At 42.1% G+C, this 16228-nt stretch overlaps 1 protein-coding gene across 2 annotated transcripts in view; it reads right to left on the bottom strand.

The window, feature by feature from the left end:
* THRAP3 (thyroid hormone receptor associated protein 3) overlaps nucleotides 1–16228 on the bottom strand; it is a 111366-nt gene that overhangs the window by 7540 nt on the left and 87598 nt on the right. For both annotated transcript variants that reach the window (XM_011989005.1, XM_011989006.1), the window contains 7 exons: nucleotides 15026–15193; nucleotides 10444–11346; nucleotides 7955–8659; nucleotides 6140–6312; nucleotides 5346–5457; nucleotides 4124–4208; nucleotides 1330–1517 (listed from right to left, as the gene is read on the bottom strand). In XM_011989005.1, coding sequence (XP_011844395.1) covers nucleotides 1330–1517; nucleotides 4124–4208; nucleotides 5346–5457; nucleotides 6140–6312; nucleotides 7955–8659; nucleotides 10444–11346; nucleotides 15026–15162 — 2303 coding nt within the window. In that variant the 5' untranslated portion in view covers nucleotides 15163–15193. The remainder of the gene's footprint in view (nucleotides 1–1329; nucleotides 1518–4123; nucleotides 4209–5345; nucleotides 5458–6139; nucleotides 6313–7954; nucleotides 8660–10443; nucleotides 11347–15025; nucleotides 15194–16228) is intronic.

The following is a 16228-nucleotide window of genomic DNA, read 5'->3' as shown; positions in this document are numbered from 1 at the left end:
TGTCTCCTCTGTCACCCAGGCTGGAGTGCAGTGGTGAGATCTCGGCTCACTGCAACCTCCGCCTCCCAGGTTCAAGTGATTCTCCTGCCTCAGCCTCTGGAGTAGCTGGGACTACAGGCGCGCAACACCATGCCCAGCTAATTTTTTTTTTTAAGTAGAAACAGGGTTTCATGATATTGGCCAGGCTGGTCTCGAACTCCCGACCAGATGGTCTGCCTGCCTCGGCCTCCCAAAGTGCTGGGATTACAGGCATGAGCCACTGGGCCCGCGCCCAATACTTGTAATCATAAGGCACATCATTCTAAGCTTGGCTTATCTTTCAAATGGGCAAAATGGGCATCACACCAACTGTTCAACTTATCTCAAGGGGTTATCAGAAAATTGATACAAAAACACAGCCGGGCACAGTGGCTCACACCTGTAATCCCAGCACTTTGTGAGGCCAAGGTGGGTGAATCGTGAGGTCAGGAGTTCAAGACCAGCCTGGCCAACATGGTGAAACTCCATCTCTAAATACAAAAAATTAGCTGGGTGTGGTGGTGGGCGCCTGTAATCCCAGCTACTCAGGAGGCTGAGGCAGGAGAATCACTTGAACCAGGGAGGCGGAAGTTGCACTCTAGCCCAGGCAACAGAGTGAGTCTCCGTCTCAAAAAAATAAAAGCTTGCCAGCTGAAGTTCAGAATCAGCAGAAGTGTTGCTTCTTACCAGAAGGTATGGGGCTTCAATTGTGCTTTTTGTGACACATGATTAAAAAGTCATGGAACATTCAAAAACATAAACAGAAACATCAGGACATAGGCATGAATGTTGCCCCACAAAGTTCAACAATGCCACCTTTGTTTAAGGAGTACCTGGAACACCTCTCCTGGAACTGTCTGTAAAACTAGTTTAAAAGGCACTTAAGATCAACAATCATGTCCTATCTAGTTCCACCCTGTTTCTTTGACTAAACAGTGTTATTACTTGACAATGACTTTGGGCCATTTCTATAATACAACCTCCCCATGAAAATGTGTGATGAAAAAAGGCACATCTAAAACTGCAAAAGGAATTCCCAAATGATTCTAATGATTCTCCACACCATCCCTGTGGTCAATTTAACAGATTAACTTCTGTCATGAAGCCTTCTTTGGACAAAGATCACACTATTTTGATGCAGAAATTGTTTTCAAACTAGGGACCCTATTGACATTTACATGGATTAAAAGAAGAAACAGGTTGCTGTAATTACTAACCCTAAACTCCTCTGATTTGAAAGTTCTGGTGTACAGCCCAAAGAGGGCAGACAAGAAACTTAGAGTCTAAAAGGGGTGACAGGGGCTTACGTACTTCTGTTTCTTTGATCCTTTATGAGTTTTCTCTGTTTTCTCAGCTGACCTTTCCCTCGAGTGGCTGGAGTCTCGGGAATCCACTGATTCTCTCGATTTACCTCGTTTAAGATCTCTCTCCTTATGTTTTTTACGACGTTCAATATCAAGGCGGAGATCAACAGGATCATCTTTGTATTTTCCCTCAGCCTATCAAAAGATAAGTCAAAATTAAGGTTTCTGGGATTGAGAGCCATCAACTCAACCATCCCACAACTGTGGTTTTTACTCCAATGGAGGGGTGCAGAGGAAGCACTGGGAAATGTGAGGCATCTCACCCAACCTTGGAAGGGATGCAGGATGTCCCACAGAAGTTACTCCATAAGGATCCCTCACAGAACCCAAGCCAGTTCTCCAAAACAATGATGCTGGCCTTCTGAAAATGCTATGCATTGATCTCACTTTGTTTCTTTTCTGGCCCAGTAATGACTCTGGCTAGTTTAGAAGTTGAGAAGGCTGGCCGGGGGCAGTGGCTCACGCCTGTAACTCCAGAACTTTGGGAGGCTGAGGCAGGCGGATCACTTCAGGAGTTTGAGACCAGCAAGGGCAACAACCAAAACCCTGTTCTCTACTAAAAATACAAAAATCAGCCAAGCAAGGTGGCGTGTGCCTGTAATCCCAGCTACTAGGGAGGCTAAAGCAGAAGAATCGCTTAAACCCAGGAGGTGGAGGTTGCAGTGAGCCGGAGATCGCACCACTGTACTCCATCCTAGCCAACAGAGCGAGACACACTCTCTCTCTCTCTCTCTCTCAAATAAATAAATAAATAAAATAAAATAAAATAAAATAAAATAAAAATGTTGAGAACGCTAAAATTAGCTCTGGAAAAGTAGGTGGTTGGGCTGGCTCAGGCTTAGCCACCACTGAGAGTAGAAATGCTCACCTTCCCCTACCTATACTGTAGTATCCATGCATGGCTTATCCTCCAGTTGGAATTATCTCTGAGTACTGAGTCCAAAGAGGGACAATGGAAGACTTAAGCAGCCTTCAAAGCCCTGAGTTATGCTGAGAAATTTCTCTAGAAAGGGAATATTAAAAACTATAGGGAATTCATAAATTGGTATTACCAGGTGAAAGGAAAGGGAAGGAAAGGGGAAGGGGAAGGGGAAGTGGGAAAGAAAGAAAAAGGAAGGGAGGGAGGAAGGGAAGGAAGGAGGAGGGAAGGAAGGAAAAAACTTCTCTGCTAGCTTCCTAAGCAGTACAGCTATGAAGGTATGTTTTGCAGCAGCAACAGCACACCTGCCCAGACCACTGTAGCAAAGGCTTTCAACAATTCTTGAGAAACTCAGTGGGGGCAAAGACGCATGGTAGTTCCAGGACATCCCACACTAGATTTGTCTCATGGAGGTAACTCAGGGAGGAAGAAATGAGCAGTTCACTCTGCATTAACAATTTATATACATGAACTACTAAACTTAAAAAAATTAAGTTTAACAGCAGGAGTGGCAGAAAGTAGGTTTATAGTTTTTTTGCTTTTTTTTCTTTTTTTTTTGAGACAAAGTTTCGCTATTGTTGCCCTGGCTGGAGTGCAGTGGCGCAATCTCGGCTCATTGCAACCTCCACCTTCTGGGTTCAAGTGATTCTCCTGCCTCAGCCTCCCAGGGAGCTGGGATTACAGGCATGCACTACCACACCTGGCTAATTTTGTATTTTTAGTAGAGACGGGGTTTCACCATGTAGGTCAGGCTGGTCTCAAACTCCTGACCTCAGGTGATCCGCCCACCTCAGCCTCCCTAAGTGCTGGGATTACAGGTTTGAGCCACCTTGCCCGGCCGTTTATTGTTTTATCATTTAATTTGTTTCCTAACAGAGGGAACTGGGCCTCTGCATCCTCCAATGAGCAAAAAAAGACAAAAAGACAAATGCAACACTGCTCCCAGGGGTTGGCTTTTTAGGGCATGGAGGATAAGATATCTTCTGATGTTTTAAAGAAAACCTTGGGTTTTACATGGCTAGTGCCAAGCTGGAGAAGGGGTACTCGGAGGAGGAAAGAGGGATGGGAGAGAAGAGAGACTGCCCAAGAGCGCCTCTCATCACATTCAACCAACAAGACAAATTTTTTTTTTAGAAAAGGTTTCAGCAGCATTGGAATAACCATCTGTAATTTTAAATGTCAACTGTATATGTGAATGAAGATCAATAAATACTAAGATCTTTTAAAGCCCAATTTAGTTATTTCACAGTAAAAGATTGTATACAAGCTTTAACTTCTTAATAACAGTGTTTACGTGCACATCACTGCAAATGTAGCTGGGCCATCAAAGTAATGTTTAACAGTAATTGACAGATGATAGATATGGTACAATGTTAGGAAAAAAAACTGGACCAGCTGTTTAAAAACAGTCTACTTAAGTTAAGACATGAATATTTCACTCTTCTCTGACATGCATGTCTTTCTGAAATCATGGTTGGAAATAGTGCATGTATACAGTTGATTTGATAATACTTACAAGCAGAAAAATATCACAAAAAGTTTCTTCTCTCATCATGGGCACTTGTTCCAAAACTCCTCTCTTTTTTTTCTCAAGCTCACCTCAATAGACTTTGGGGTCATTTACCATATTCTAACCACTTCACAAAGGTTGTTGATACATTTAATAAAAATTAACCCTTTGTAGTTCATTTTTAGAATTATGCCCATCCTTAAAAGAAAAACACAAACTTAAGTAGAGAGTAATTTAAACAAACACATTTCTGTCAAGTTCATGCCCAACGCACTCATTTTGTTGGAATTACTGATCAAATCAACAGTTCACCTTGTAGCCAGGTTCCCGGGGACTTTTCATTTCATCATGAGCCAAACCATGTTTTCTGAATGTACTGGGGGAAATGTCTATTCTCCTAAAATTGAAAATACAAAACAATATAGTATTCCATTGTGTGAACATGATACTGGTAATATTCTAGCTCCTAAGTTGGGTAACAGATTCACAGGCATTATTTTTCCTTATGTTTCATGACTTATATATGTATTACTTTTACTCTTTACTTACATACTTATACTCTCCCGTAGGCATACACACACACACACACACACACACACACACACACACAGAGTCCCAGTTTCCCAAAGTGTGACACAAGTTAGAGGTTTTTGTTCTCTCCCGGTTTTGCTACACACAGAAAGATGGACTCACCCACAGCCTTAAAGGTAAGGCCAACTTTATTTCTAGTCCCTATCCACTGAACTGACTCCCACAACCAAATGGAATAGTCTTTAAACCTGCTGGGCTTTAAAATTCTTTGAGACAATCCTACAAGCTACCGCCTCTAGCCCCCAGGCAAATTCTTCCAAAGGAATCCAACTACCATGATTTAATCCATGACTAAACTACCATGAAATATTAATATATGGGTTTGCCTAAACAAATTAGCATTAGGCCGGGCACAGTGGCTCATGCCTGTAATCCCAGCACTTTGGGAGGCTGAGGCGGGCAGGTCACCTGAGGTTGGGAATTCGAGACCAGACTGGCCAACATGGTGAAACCCTGTCTCTATTAAAAATACAAAAATTAGCTGGGCATGGTGGCGCACGTCTGTAATCCCAGGTACTTGGGAGGCTGAGGCATGAGAATTGCTTGAACCTGGGAGGCAGAGGTTGCAGGAAGCCTGGTTGTACTCCAGCCTCGGTGGCAGAGCAAGACTGTACCTCAAAAAAGGTAAAGAAAAGAAAAGAAACTAGCATTTACTCTACCTACTCACAGTAATTTCAGGCTAACATTTGCCAGCTCCCAGTAATACAGGAGTTAATCTATGTCAAGAGAGCTGTTTTCCTCAGGCCCAACGTGAGAGACTGTTGTCCCAAAGCATGTCCTATACACTCTAAAATATAAATGCCTACAGCTCTCTTAGAGTCTGAAGGATGTTACCGTAAATTTTGTATTAAAGGTGCATTAGCAGCAGAATTTAACACGGTGAGTTTAATGTCTGGTACAAAGTCTTTTATTACAACCTCCAGTATAAGGCCAAGGTCCTTACCTGTGTATCTCTGGGCTTTTCTTGTTTTTGGCTGCCTCCTGCTCAGTTCCTCTCTTTAGGTATTTAGTAAAGCGTTCATGTAATGTCATTCCTGAGGACCCAAAGTGATGCTCTGTTGGGATTAAAAGAAACACAGTATGTTACCAAAGGCAGACACAATGTTTTAACTCTTTTGCAGGAACCGGTAACCACAGAGATGCAACTAAAGTAGTTAAATCCACACAACAAATATACTAAGAGGAAGGAAAAATGGCTGGTTCAAACACAGTCCCATATTAGGCATTAGATTTCCACTGTAGCTCCCATGTCTTAGGACAGAGAAGCTTGAAGCTTATTCTCCTCAGAAACACAGCACCAACTCTTGCTTGAGTTTATATTCAGATGGAACCTGCCAACTGGCCCAACCCAGCTTCTCCATCACTTCTCTTAGCCATTCCCTAACCTGCCCAACTCCATTTGCCCAGGGGGATGACAGAATACTTTGGGGGAAGAAATTCACACCACAAGGTCCGTAAGAGATCACTTAGAGGAGAGAAGACAGAGATGCTAGAAAAGTCATTTTGCTATTGGCTTTAACCTGTTCTCTTGGTCACAGGTTACCAGCATTTCAAAATGCTGAGCTCTGCAATTAAAACACGGAAACTGTTTCCTGAACAGAATTTCCTTCAAGCCAGCCCCTAGCTTCAAAGGCCCTTTAGATGAGATACAGGGCCCCCCAAAACTCCTTATCCACCCACTCATCCTTCTTCTAAGTGTGGAACACCAGCCTGAAGCAGGCCAGGGTCTGGACTCACCTTTAACATGGTGAACAATGGTCACTATATGTTGGGCAAACAGTTCTGAGGGGCTACGCTGAGACTGAGCTGATTGTATGTGCTGGAAAATGGAACGAAACTCCTGTTCCTTTTTGTTGCTATGGACTAGATCTCGGCAAAGCTTGCGTTCCTGAGCCAATAAGCCACTGGGTCTGAAAAAGAAATACGGGGAGGCCCAATTAGAACATGATATACAGAAAGAACATTAAAACCATAAAAATATTTTTTTGAAGAGTTTTAAATCTATCCATAAACTTCTTTTCTTCCTACCGAAGTTGAAAGTAACCTCAATGCACTGTAACTATGGAAAAGGATATCCAAATTCTCTCTCTTCTTTTTTACTGGAATCTTCAAGTGAAGTGTTAAACCTTAGTCACTGCTGGTTTTAACACACCCAACAAATGAGAAAGTATTTTAAAAGATCAACTACAGCTGGGTGCAGTGGTTCACACCTGTAATCTCAACACTTCGGGAGGCAGAGACAGGAGCATCACTTGAGCTCACGAGTTTGAGACTCCATCTCAATCAATCAATCAATAAAAAGATCAGCTAGCATGACCAGCCAAGGCCTGATTCAGGGAGGTGATGTCATGAAGCGGCAGTGGGGTGTGGCTGGAATGCTGTTCCCACAGACTTCCAGCTGGCTGAGTAGTTTACACCAAGTAAAAAACCAGTTAGCCTTGGCCTCCCAACTCTTTCCTAAAGTTTAGGGGACAGGTGGTAGATGTATTGCCTTCCTTAACTCTAAAATTGTGGCCAGGCACAGTGGCTCATGCCTGTAATCCCAGCACTTTGGGAGGCTAAGGCACGCAGATCACCTGGCTTCAGGGGTTCAAGACCAGCCTGGCCAACATGGTGTAACCCAGCCTCTACTAAAAATACAAAAATTAGCCAGGTGTGGTGGCAGGTGCGTGTAATCCCAGCTACTTGGGAGGCTGAGGCAGGAGAATCGCTTGAACCCGACAGGCAGAGGTTGCAGTGAGTTGACAGTGCACTGCTGCACTCCAGCCTGGGTGAGAGAGAGAGGTTCTGGGCCAGGTACGGTGGCTCACGCCTGTAATCCCAGCACTTTGGGAGGCCAAGGTGGGCGGATCACGAGGTCAGGAGATCGAGACCATCCTGGCTAACACGGTGAAACCCCGTCTCTACTAAAAATACAAAAAATTAGCCAGGCGTGGAGGCAGGCGCCTGTGGTCCCAGCTACTTGGGAGGCTGCGGCAGGAGAATGGCACGAACCTGGGAGGTGGAGCTTGTGGTAAGCGGAGATCGCACCACTGCACTCCAGCCTGGGTGACAGAGGGAGACCTCCATCTAAAAAAAAAAAAAAAAAGAAAAAAGAAAAAGAAAAGAAAAAGAAAAGGAGAGAGAGAGAGACTGTCTCAAAAATAAAATAAAATACAAATAAAACTGCTACGTTATCTGATGGGGAAGGGCTATACTATAGACTTCGGTGACCCAGCTAGGAACGAAGAAGTGGATCCAGGATGGCTTCACAGGCAAAGCTATGTTAAACACAAGAAACAGTATTGGACTTGGGGGTGTAGTGATGAACAGAGAGTGAGCCAGTCACTAAGGACTGAAGAGATACTTCATCACCCCAGGGATACTGTCCCCCTCAAAGCACACAATCACTCCGTTACACATACTCTCTAGTGAACACAGGTGGACATGAAAGTATCATCACTGAAGCTTAAGACAGCAGGGGGAACACAACAGAATGTCCCCAGGGAGAAGGGCTAGGAGACACCACTTAGGCCACTAAAGCACTGAGGATTAAGAAGAAGCACATCTCACCGTGCAAGGTCCTCATCAAAAGAGTCCATCCGGACATTGACCTGTGCCTCTCGAGTAATGGAAAAGGAAGACTTCCCCGTGGGAAAATCTCCTTTCACTCCCAGCTTGTCTCGGCTCTCAGAGGTCTTTCTTGGGGGAGGTGATGAGCTTTTCTCCTGGACTGCTTTGTAAGCAGTCACTCGGAAATTCTTCTCAGGCACAAAGCCCCTGTGCCCACCTTCGGTTCTCTTGCCCCGATCCTCCTTTTTGGATCTCTCTGGGAAAGACTCCTCCTCCAGCTCCTCTGTTTTCCTCTGCTTTTCCTTCCCTGGAGGTGCATATACCAGGCCCTCCCATTTGCCTGACTTCTCCTCCTCCTGGTTTTTGTTTGCACCTATGACTTTAGACATATATTTGGGTTCATCATCAAACTCAGATTCCTTCCTTCCCTTAGCTTTGTCCTTATCTTGATCATCCATCTCCTCCTTGTGGAAGTCAGCCATCTTCTTCTCAAAGTCATCTCGGAGCTTATACCTTTTGGGAGACTGACTGCCCCGAAAAGGCTTCTCGGAATCAGTTTTGGGAGCAAAAGAATCAGATTTCATTTTTCCATCACCCAAGCCTGTGTCAGAGAAGCTCCCTTTCTCTTTTATTTTTTCTTTATCGGTATTTGTTTGTTTCTGTTCCTTATCTTTTCCATTCTCTGTCTTCTGCTCTTCTAGATACCTAGTTATAAAAACACAAAAAAGACACACAAGAGGCTTCTTAAGCAACTTGCTCTAAAATAGTGCCTTACTGTTTTTGGTTTTGATTCTCTGAAAAAATATGTCTTATGGATTTCAGTATTACCAAAGGACTTTCTACGTGGTTACTTCCTAGTAATTTCTGAAAAACTACCATTCACAGATCTATGAACTTGGCAATTAAGAGAAAAATACATGATCCATGAAGTTGTGTCTTACAAAAGCAACCAAAGAGAACAGCAAAAGTTATTTTTAGAATACTAAAAAACAAAAACAAAAACCTACTTACCTGTAATGTGATCTAGGGCAAAAAATAACTAAGGTCTTACCCAACCTTCACTCAGTCACTTAAAATCTGCTTTCAGCAAAGTTAACATAGAACACCTTGGACTGTTTTGCTTTTATACAACTCACATTTGGAAATACAAGTCTAAAAAGAGACTTCAAATTTGCTTCAAGTCACCTAGAAGATCTAAATATGAAATATACTGTGAACACAAATAAAAACAAAATACATGTTAATGGGGGAGAGGGTGACAGCAGCAAAAATCATCATTCTCTTTCTTATGGAAAAACAGAGCTCATGCTCAATTCTTCTAAAGATTCACAGTCCTGGCATGGAACAAAACTTATGCTTTAAAATAGACTTACTTGGGAGCTAGACTATGAGGACCCAAAGGCATAAGAATGATACAATGAACTTTGGGAACTCAGGGAGAAGGATGGGAGAGGGCAAGGGATTAAAAAACTACACACTGGGTACAGTGTACACTGCTCGGGTGATGGGTGCACCAAAACCTCAGAAATCACCACTAACAAACTTATCCAAGTAACCAAACACCACTTATTCCCCCAAAAACCTACTGAAATAAAAATGTAAATAAATAAAACAGATTTACTGAAGCCAACTGCAGATTCAAAACGTCTCATCTGTACCATTAATGCAGAAAGCCTAATAATCAAGTCAAAGTTGTATTAATACAGCCAAGAAAAATCAAGGGATCAAAAAATATGCTAAATACGATAAAAGAAAAAAAAAAAGGGGGAAACCACTTGCTGGGTTAGTCCCTCTTGACCACAACCTGGTCCCAATACAACTTCCCTGTAACTTCTCTGCCATCCCAATCCATCCAACCATACAAACAAAGATTCATGTTCCAACTCACCGTGTCCCCCAGGGGAGAAAGACGGAAGCACTGTCATGTCCTCTCCTAACACGCAGCCGTGTTGGCTTCTACTGGGACATACACCCACCTTGTGGTTTTAAAACAAGGCCTTCCTGGACTAAGCCTTGGCCTTTCCCATTCTGCCCAGTCTCCTCAACTGGAGGATATTGAGGGTGCAGCTCTTCACCATGATAGGCTGATGCAGATCGAACATAGTAGATGGTGGGTGCTACAGGGTCTAAGAGCTCCAATGGCCATTCATTTTGGCAAAGACCATACTTTTTTTTGATAGCTGACCCACAAATCTCTACTGTTCTTTGGCTTACATTGGTAGAATCCAAGGCAAATTTTAAATGTGAAAACATCATTGCAGAGTAGTCTAAAGAAAGTTTATGCTGCAATACAAATTCAGGAAGGTAGGAAAGCTAGAGTTAACCTAAAGGTTTCCTTGGGTGATGCTTTTAATGTTTACTAATGAAAAGTCTAGGAAATAGGGATTACCTTTTACCATTAATCAGAGCTCTAACTTAGAACACATTACAATTAAACTACCAGCTAGTGAGATAAAAACACAACCAGGCAGGGGAAATGAGATACTTGCCTCTTTGTATAGGCTGCTCCTCCTGAAGCAGCACTCTCCTCCTTCTGAGATGAGCCATATGTGGAGCCAGTGGATGGTGGACTTTTACCCACAGGGCTCTTTTTGGATGGACTCAGGGACCCAGAACCATGGTCGAACTGACCTTGGTGTGTCCCAGACTGATACCCAGCACCACTTGGCAGAGCTGAGCCCATCTGGGATGTGCTGGAAAGTGGAGGACTAGGTTTTGGCACGGGGCTAGGACGGGGTGACCGCCGCCTCACCACCACAGACTGGAGGGGGCTTTTGAGAGCTGGGCTTCGCTCCCGAGGACTCAGCTCAGAAACTGCTGAGGCCCGTGACGCAGAACCAGTGCCGTAGGTGGCATCTGGCCATGGCTTCGAGCTCTCAGATGCTTTTGTATCTTGAGAGGTGCCTCCAGAGAATGTCTGATCCTTGGCCTCATCTCCCTGGTTATCCCCAGCAGCCTGAGATGGCCGGCTATCCTTAGAAGAGGACTTTTTCTCCTTTGCAGACTTGCGCTTAGAAGATTCAACTCGGCTATGGTTGGAGGAAGAACGGGAGGATGAGGAGCGCCTTGACCGGTCAGAAGACGACTTATCAGAGTTTCTAGAATGGCTCCTGGACCTTGGTGAAGGGGACCTTCTCTTTGGGGACCGGGATCTTGAACGGCCTCGACGAGGACTGTATGCTTGCCGGTAATTCTGCCAATTTGAGCGGTAGTTTCCATAGCCTCCTCGGTTATACTGGCCCCATGGATAAAAGCCTCTGTTGCGCCCACGGAAATAATAGGGCCTTCTATAGCCTCTGTTGTGACCTCGGAAATCCCGATTCTGATATACTCTTGGGTGGTTTCTTTCTCTGTTATGAGCTGGAGAATATGATCTGGAACGAGACCTAGAACTGGAACGGAAAGGAAAGAGACAAATGTTTGAATTTTTGACACAAGTGTTTTTATTCAAGAAAAATTTGTTCTGAAATCCCTGCCCTTATGTGTCACTCACTTTCAGTTTTGTTTTCAAAGCAAGGGCACAAATATTTAATCCCACTACGTATGGCCCTTACTAAGTACAAAAACATGGATAAGAATCACTTGAACAAGTGAAACACAGGTCACTTCACATTGCAGCACATTTAAAATGGAGGAGTACTTCTACAGTGACTGAGAAACTATCAACATTTTCTTAAGGTAGTCAACTACACAAAGACCATTTTAATATACCATAATAATAGCTTACAGTTTCACAGGCACAGGGATTTTAACAGGGCTGCAGGTCATTGGAAATGAGAGAAAAACTGCAAGCTGCGGTACCTAGACAGGTACTCTGACCCCTACCCACACTGTGGCAACACTTCACACCCTGTCCTAGTCAGCTCTCTGTTTTGTGCGTGACGAATTTCTTAAGATACCACTAAGGCTTGGGATCGTAAAAGTGTAGTTACAACAGGTATACACCAAAGAAAACTTGGAGAATGCATCTGCTCAAAGCTTAAAAGAACTTACTAAAATCACATAAACAAAACATACAATATTGTTTTTTTAAATTGGGGACCTGGAAATGGTCTCACTACTTAGGCCGTATTTCTGTGGCTGAGTACATGATCTATTACATAGGTGCCACAAGAGGGCACTATCTGACCATAAGGTACCCAAGGACACATGAAGTTAGCAAAGAGGAACTAAAAAACCCCCCACCACCCCGGTGTGCACAGAAGTGTTGTGTTCTTCTCCAGTTAACAATATAGAACTCTGGTAGACCAAGGTGAATTTCCAGAACCACAGGCACTTGATAATAACCTAACTTGGTAAAAAAAAAAAAAAAAAAAAAAACTGTACATTCCTGAGCATCAGGCTTGTCAACGATGAGGAACTTTGTTTCCATCAAAAAGCCAAAAATTACGTATGTTGGTGTAAAAATCCACTGGGGTTCTTGGATCCACTTTTTCCATCTACTATGATATAGATCATTAACATTAAAAAATTACTCCTAAGCAGCTGGCTAGAAATAAGTAAAATTTACTAGAAAACTATTTCAAATAGTATTTTCTTTACATATAGAATAAAAACTCTTCAGTTAATCAGCAAGCCTTCTCATATCTGACTGGTAACAGATGCGTTTTTGATTTTCCAAATAACTCTATTTAACAAATATACCAATTTTTTTCAGGATTTAACAACTAAACAAAACAGTATTTTTAAGAAGAAAGTACATTCAATTTAAAGATAAAGTGGGATTGGTTTTCCACTATTTATTGCCCGCTGTCCTCAGGATTTTTTATCTACACCATGAGTAAGAGCAACTGGCAAAGATATATCTTACTGCTGGCTGTTATTGTAATTAAGTACAATTAAAAAAAAAAACTTACCTTCCACACTTTTCATTTGAAAACAGTAACAATATAAGAAAAGAAGGGAGAGGCAGATGCAGATTACGAAAGTGAGTATGACCCGATTAAAGGGCTATGCTTGAGGTAGGTGATCCACCACCAGCACTAAGGAGGGTTTAATTCATGTTCCCATCCTCATAGGCTACTGCTGCTTCTGTTACCAATTACTAGTGAGGGCCCTGGGCATACTGCATCCAAAACTCGCAGTCATTGCACAGATGCAGGAAAATGAGTCTCTGCAGATTGCAAATGAAGTTATTTAAGAGATGTCACTTAAAAGGATACAGTCTGTGAAATACAAGGAAATAATCAATTTTCTCCAATTCTGTAGAACTCAGCAGTTAGTTAATTTAAAGGCATGGTTTCTCAAACTCTCTGGATAGATACTTTCCTTGCAGGAGAGGGAAAACAAAAGAAAAAACCATGAAACAGATAGGCCAGAAATAAAAACTGAACATCCAGTGGCATATTTATCTGTTTCTAAAAAACAGAGAAGTCAGACTACAATCAAGTATAAAAGCATACTTTCTAGTGGAGAAATTTCTCCAGAACAAGTCTCTTCTAGGTATATGATAGCATGTTAAAGTATCTCTAGACCTACCCCAGCACATAGTGCCTTCCTAAAATATTTTTTCCTCATTTGCCAACTCAGTGAGCAACTGCCAAATGATTTGCAGAACAAGGAGAAAAGGACTGCCCAGAATTCCAGCTGTCATAAATACTTCAGAGTTAGTTAACATTTTTCAATTCAATTCAATTTTGTCTCTCAGTTTTGGTTGCATAGAGGCTATGCAACCAAAACTGAATAATTGGTAAATAAGTGGTAAATAATTGAACCAATTATTTAGTTTCTTCTAGTTACCAGATTAAATTTTGAAAAGGTATCTTTCATAACCAAATGAGCTAAAACTGAGGTTTAAACTCCCTAAATCAAGATTCTGGGTACAGGGTAGGAGTTACTAAGAGTCTTGCTTGTCCCATGGCTTTAAAAGCAATTTCCTGAGGTAGATAAATTTAGGGTTTCCCTTTTCAATATCTATGCATACCTACTTTTTCAGGATGGCTTCTCACAGACTTCATTTAACATCTACCTTGTTTTTGTTAAATGATAAAAAACAAAACCACCAATCCTTTGTTTAATAGACCCCTTAGAAGTACTATAGGGCTCTGGAAATCATCAAGAGTAAAAGTTTAATCACTGACTTCTGAGGTTTATTTTAAATTTCATAATCAATTCATCTAAGACAAAAATTCTAGATACTCATCTGAAATAAACAGCAGGGGTTCCAAGTGTCAAACATGACAAATCATCTCCTTGCTAATATACTTCTGAGAAAAAGAATGAAAATGTACAAAGATTCCCCTTTATTAAGTATTTAAATACACCAATATTTCCCAAACTCACATAAAGAAACTTGTATCTACTGAAAGCTTCTTATCTATCCACAAAAGAAAGTTAAAACACTTTTAAAGAATGAAAAAACCAACTCACAACACACACCAAGAGAGGAAAGACGCTGGAGGTTTGGCATCCTATTCCAAGACATAATTAAAATAGGGAAATCCACCTGAAGGTGTGAAAACTGACTGAATTAGGAAATATTGGCAATAAATTCAAAAGAAGTGTTCTTATGTTTAATGAGATAAAATGATGTTTTCAACAGTGATTTTTAAGAAGTTTTAAGATACATTTACTAAATAGATGCAGCTTGTTAGTAATTGGCACACTGTATACAAATGACTCCTGGTTAAGTTTCTAAAAGTTTATTTTAGTGAGTTGAAGCTTCTTTTCCTTGCCATGTTGTTCATATTATTAATCCTCTTAGCTATCCTTTATTTGCCATGATGCAAATAAACTTTGGTTCAGGCCTTCAAAAATACTTTGGTGAAAAATAACCAGCTACAGAGATTTGAAGCAAGCAGCTCAAATAAAAATAAAACGTTCTTTCTTCCAAAGTGGGTGGGAAATACTATGTGCTGGCAGAGGAAAGGAATCAGGCAATCAGCATGGCCATCAAAGCTGATCTGGATTTATCGTTTAAAGAGACCTGGAATATCTTATAGCCCAACCCTGCACCTCAAGCCAACCCCCAGTCCATTTGACACTCACAGAGAAAGTCTAACAAAAGATCTTCAAACATCCACATCAACTGATGCAATGATTACCTCAATATACAAAGTCACACCCCCTTACCTCAGCCTGCGCTTCCTTGAACGAGAGAGAGATCGGCTTCGGGACCGAGACTTCGAAAATGAACGAGAACGAGATCTTGATGCAGATCTTGAGCGAGAAGAGCGAGATCCAGACTTGGATTTGTTTGTTTTTGACATCGCTGAAGAGAGGATCACTTTTCAATTACACCTAATGTAAGAAAATGCATTAGAACAAATGAGTGAGTTCCTTTGCAAATGTGAACCTCTGGACATTTTAAAAACACCTTTCTTTTAATCTGGGCAACATAAGACCCCGCATCTATAAAAAAAAATTTTTCTTTTAAATTAGACAGTCATAGTGGTGTGTACCTGTAGTCCTAGCTATTTGAGAGGCTAAGACAGGAGGGAGTGCAAAGTTACAGCGAACTGTGATCACGCCACTATACGGCAGCTCTGGAGGAAAGAGCAATACCCTAGCTCCCCGCTCCCAAAAAAAAAAGAGAAAGTGGTTGAGCATGGTGGCTCACGCCTATAATCCCAGGGCATTGGGACGCCAAGGTAGGAGGACTGTTTGAGTCCAGGTGTTCAAGACTAGCCCGGGCAACATAGCAATATCCTGTGTCTACAAAGTGAAAAAAAAAAAAAAAATTTTTTTTTTTTTTTTTTTTGAGATGGAGTTTTGCTTTTGTTGTCCAGGCTGGAGTGTAATGGCTCGATCTCAGCTCACTGCAATCTCTACCACTCGGGTTCAAGCAATTCTCCTGCCCCAGCCTCCCAAGTAGCTGGGATTACAAGCATGTGCCACCATGCCCAGCTAATCTTTTTGTATTTTTAGTAGAGGCAGGGTTTCTCCTTGTTGGTAAGGCTGGTCTTGAACTACCGACCTCAGGTGATCCGCCCGGCTCAGCCTCCCAAAGTGCTGGGATTACAGGCGTGAGCCACTGCACCTGGCCTACAAAGTAAAAAATTTTTAAATTAGCTGGATGTGGTGGTAAGGGCCTGTAGTCTTAGCTACACCAGAGGCTATGGTGGGAATGGCCTGAGGCCAGGATTTTGAGACCAGCTTAAGCAACATAGGAAGATTCCCCCACCTCTACAAAAAAACACCTTGTTTAAATAAACTTTAAAAACAGAAAGTAACATTAAAAAAAAAAAAGATGAAATGATTCATTTTTAAAGAACCCTCAGGCCGGGCACGGTGGCTCAAGCCTGTAATCCCAGCACTTTGGGAGGCCGAGACGGG

This window comes from Mandrillus leucophaeus, unplaced genomic scaffold (genome assembly GCF_000951045.1).
Source record: "Mandrillus leucophaeus isolate KB7577 unplaced genomic scaffold, Mleu.le_1.0 Scaffold343, whole genome shotgun sequence".
Taxonomy (NCBI): domain Eukaryota; kingdom Metazoa; phylum Chordata; class Mammalia; order Primates; family Cercopithecidae; genus Mandrillus; species Mandrillus leucophaeus.
This window is presented reverse-complemented; position numbering and strand designations above follow the sequence as displayed.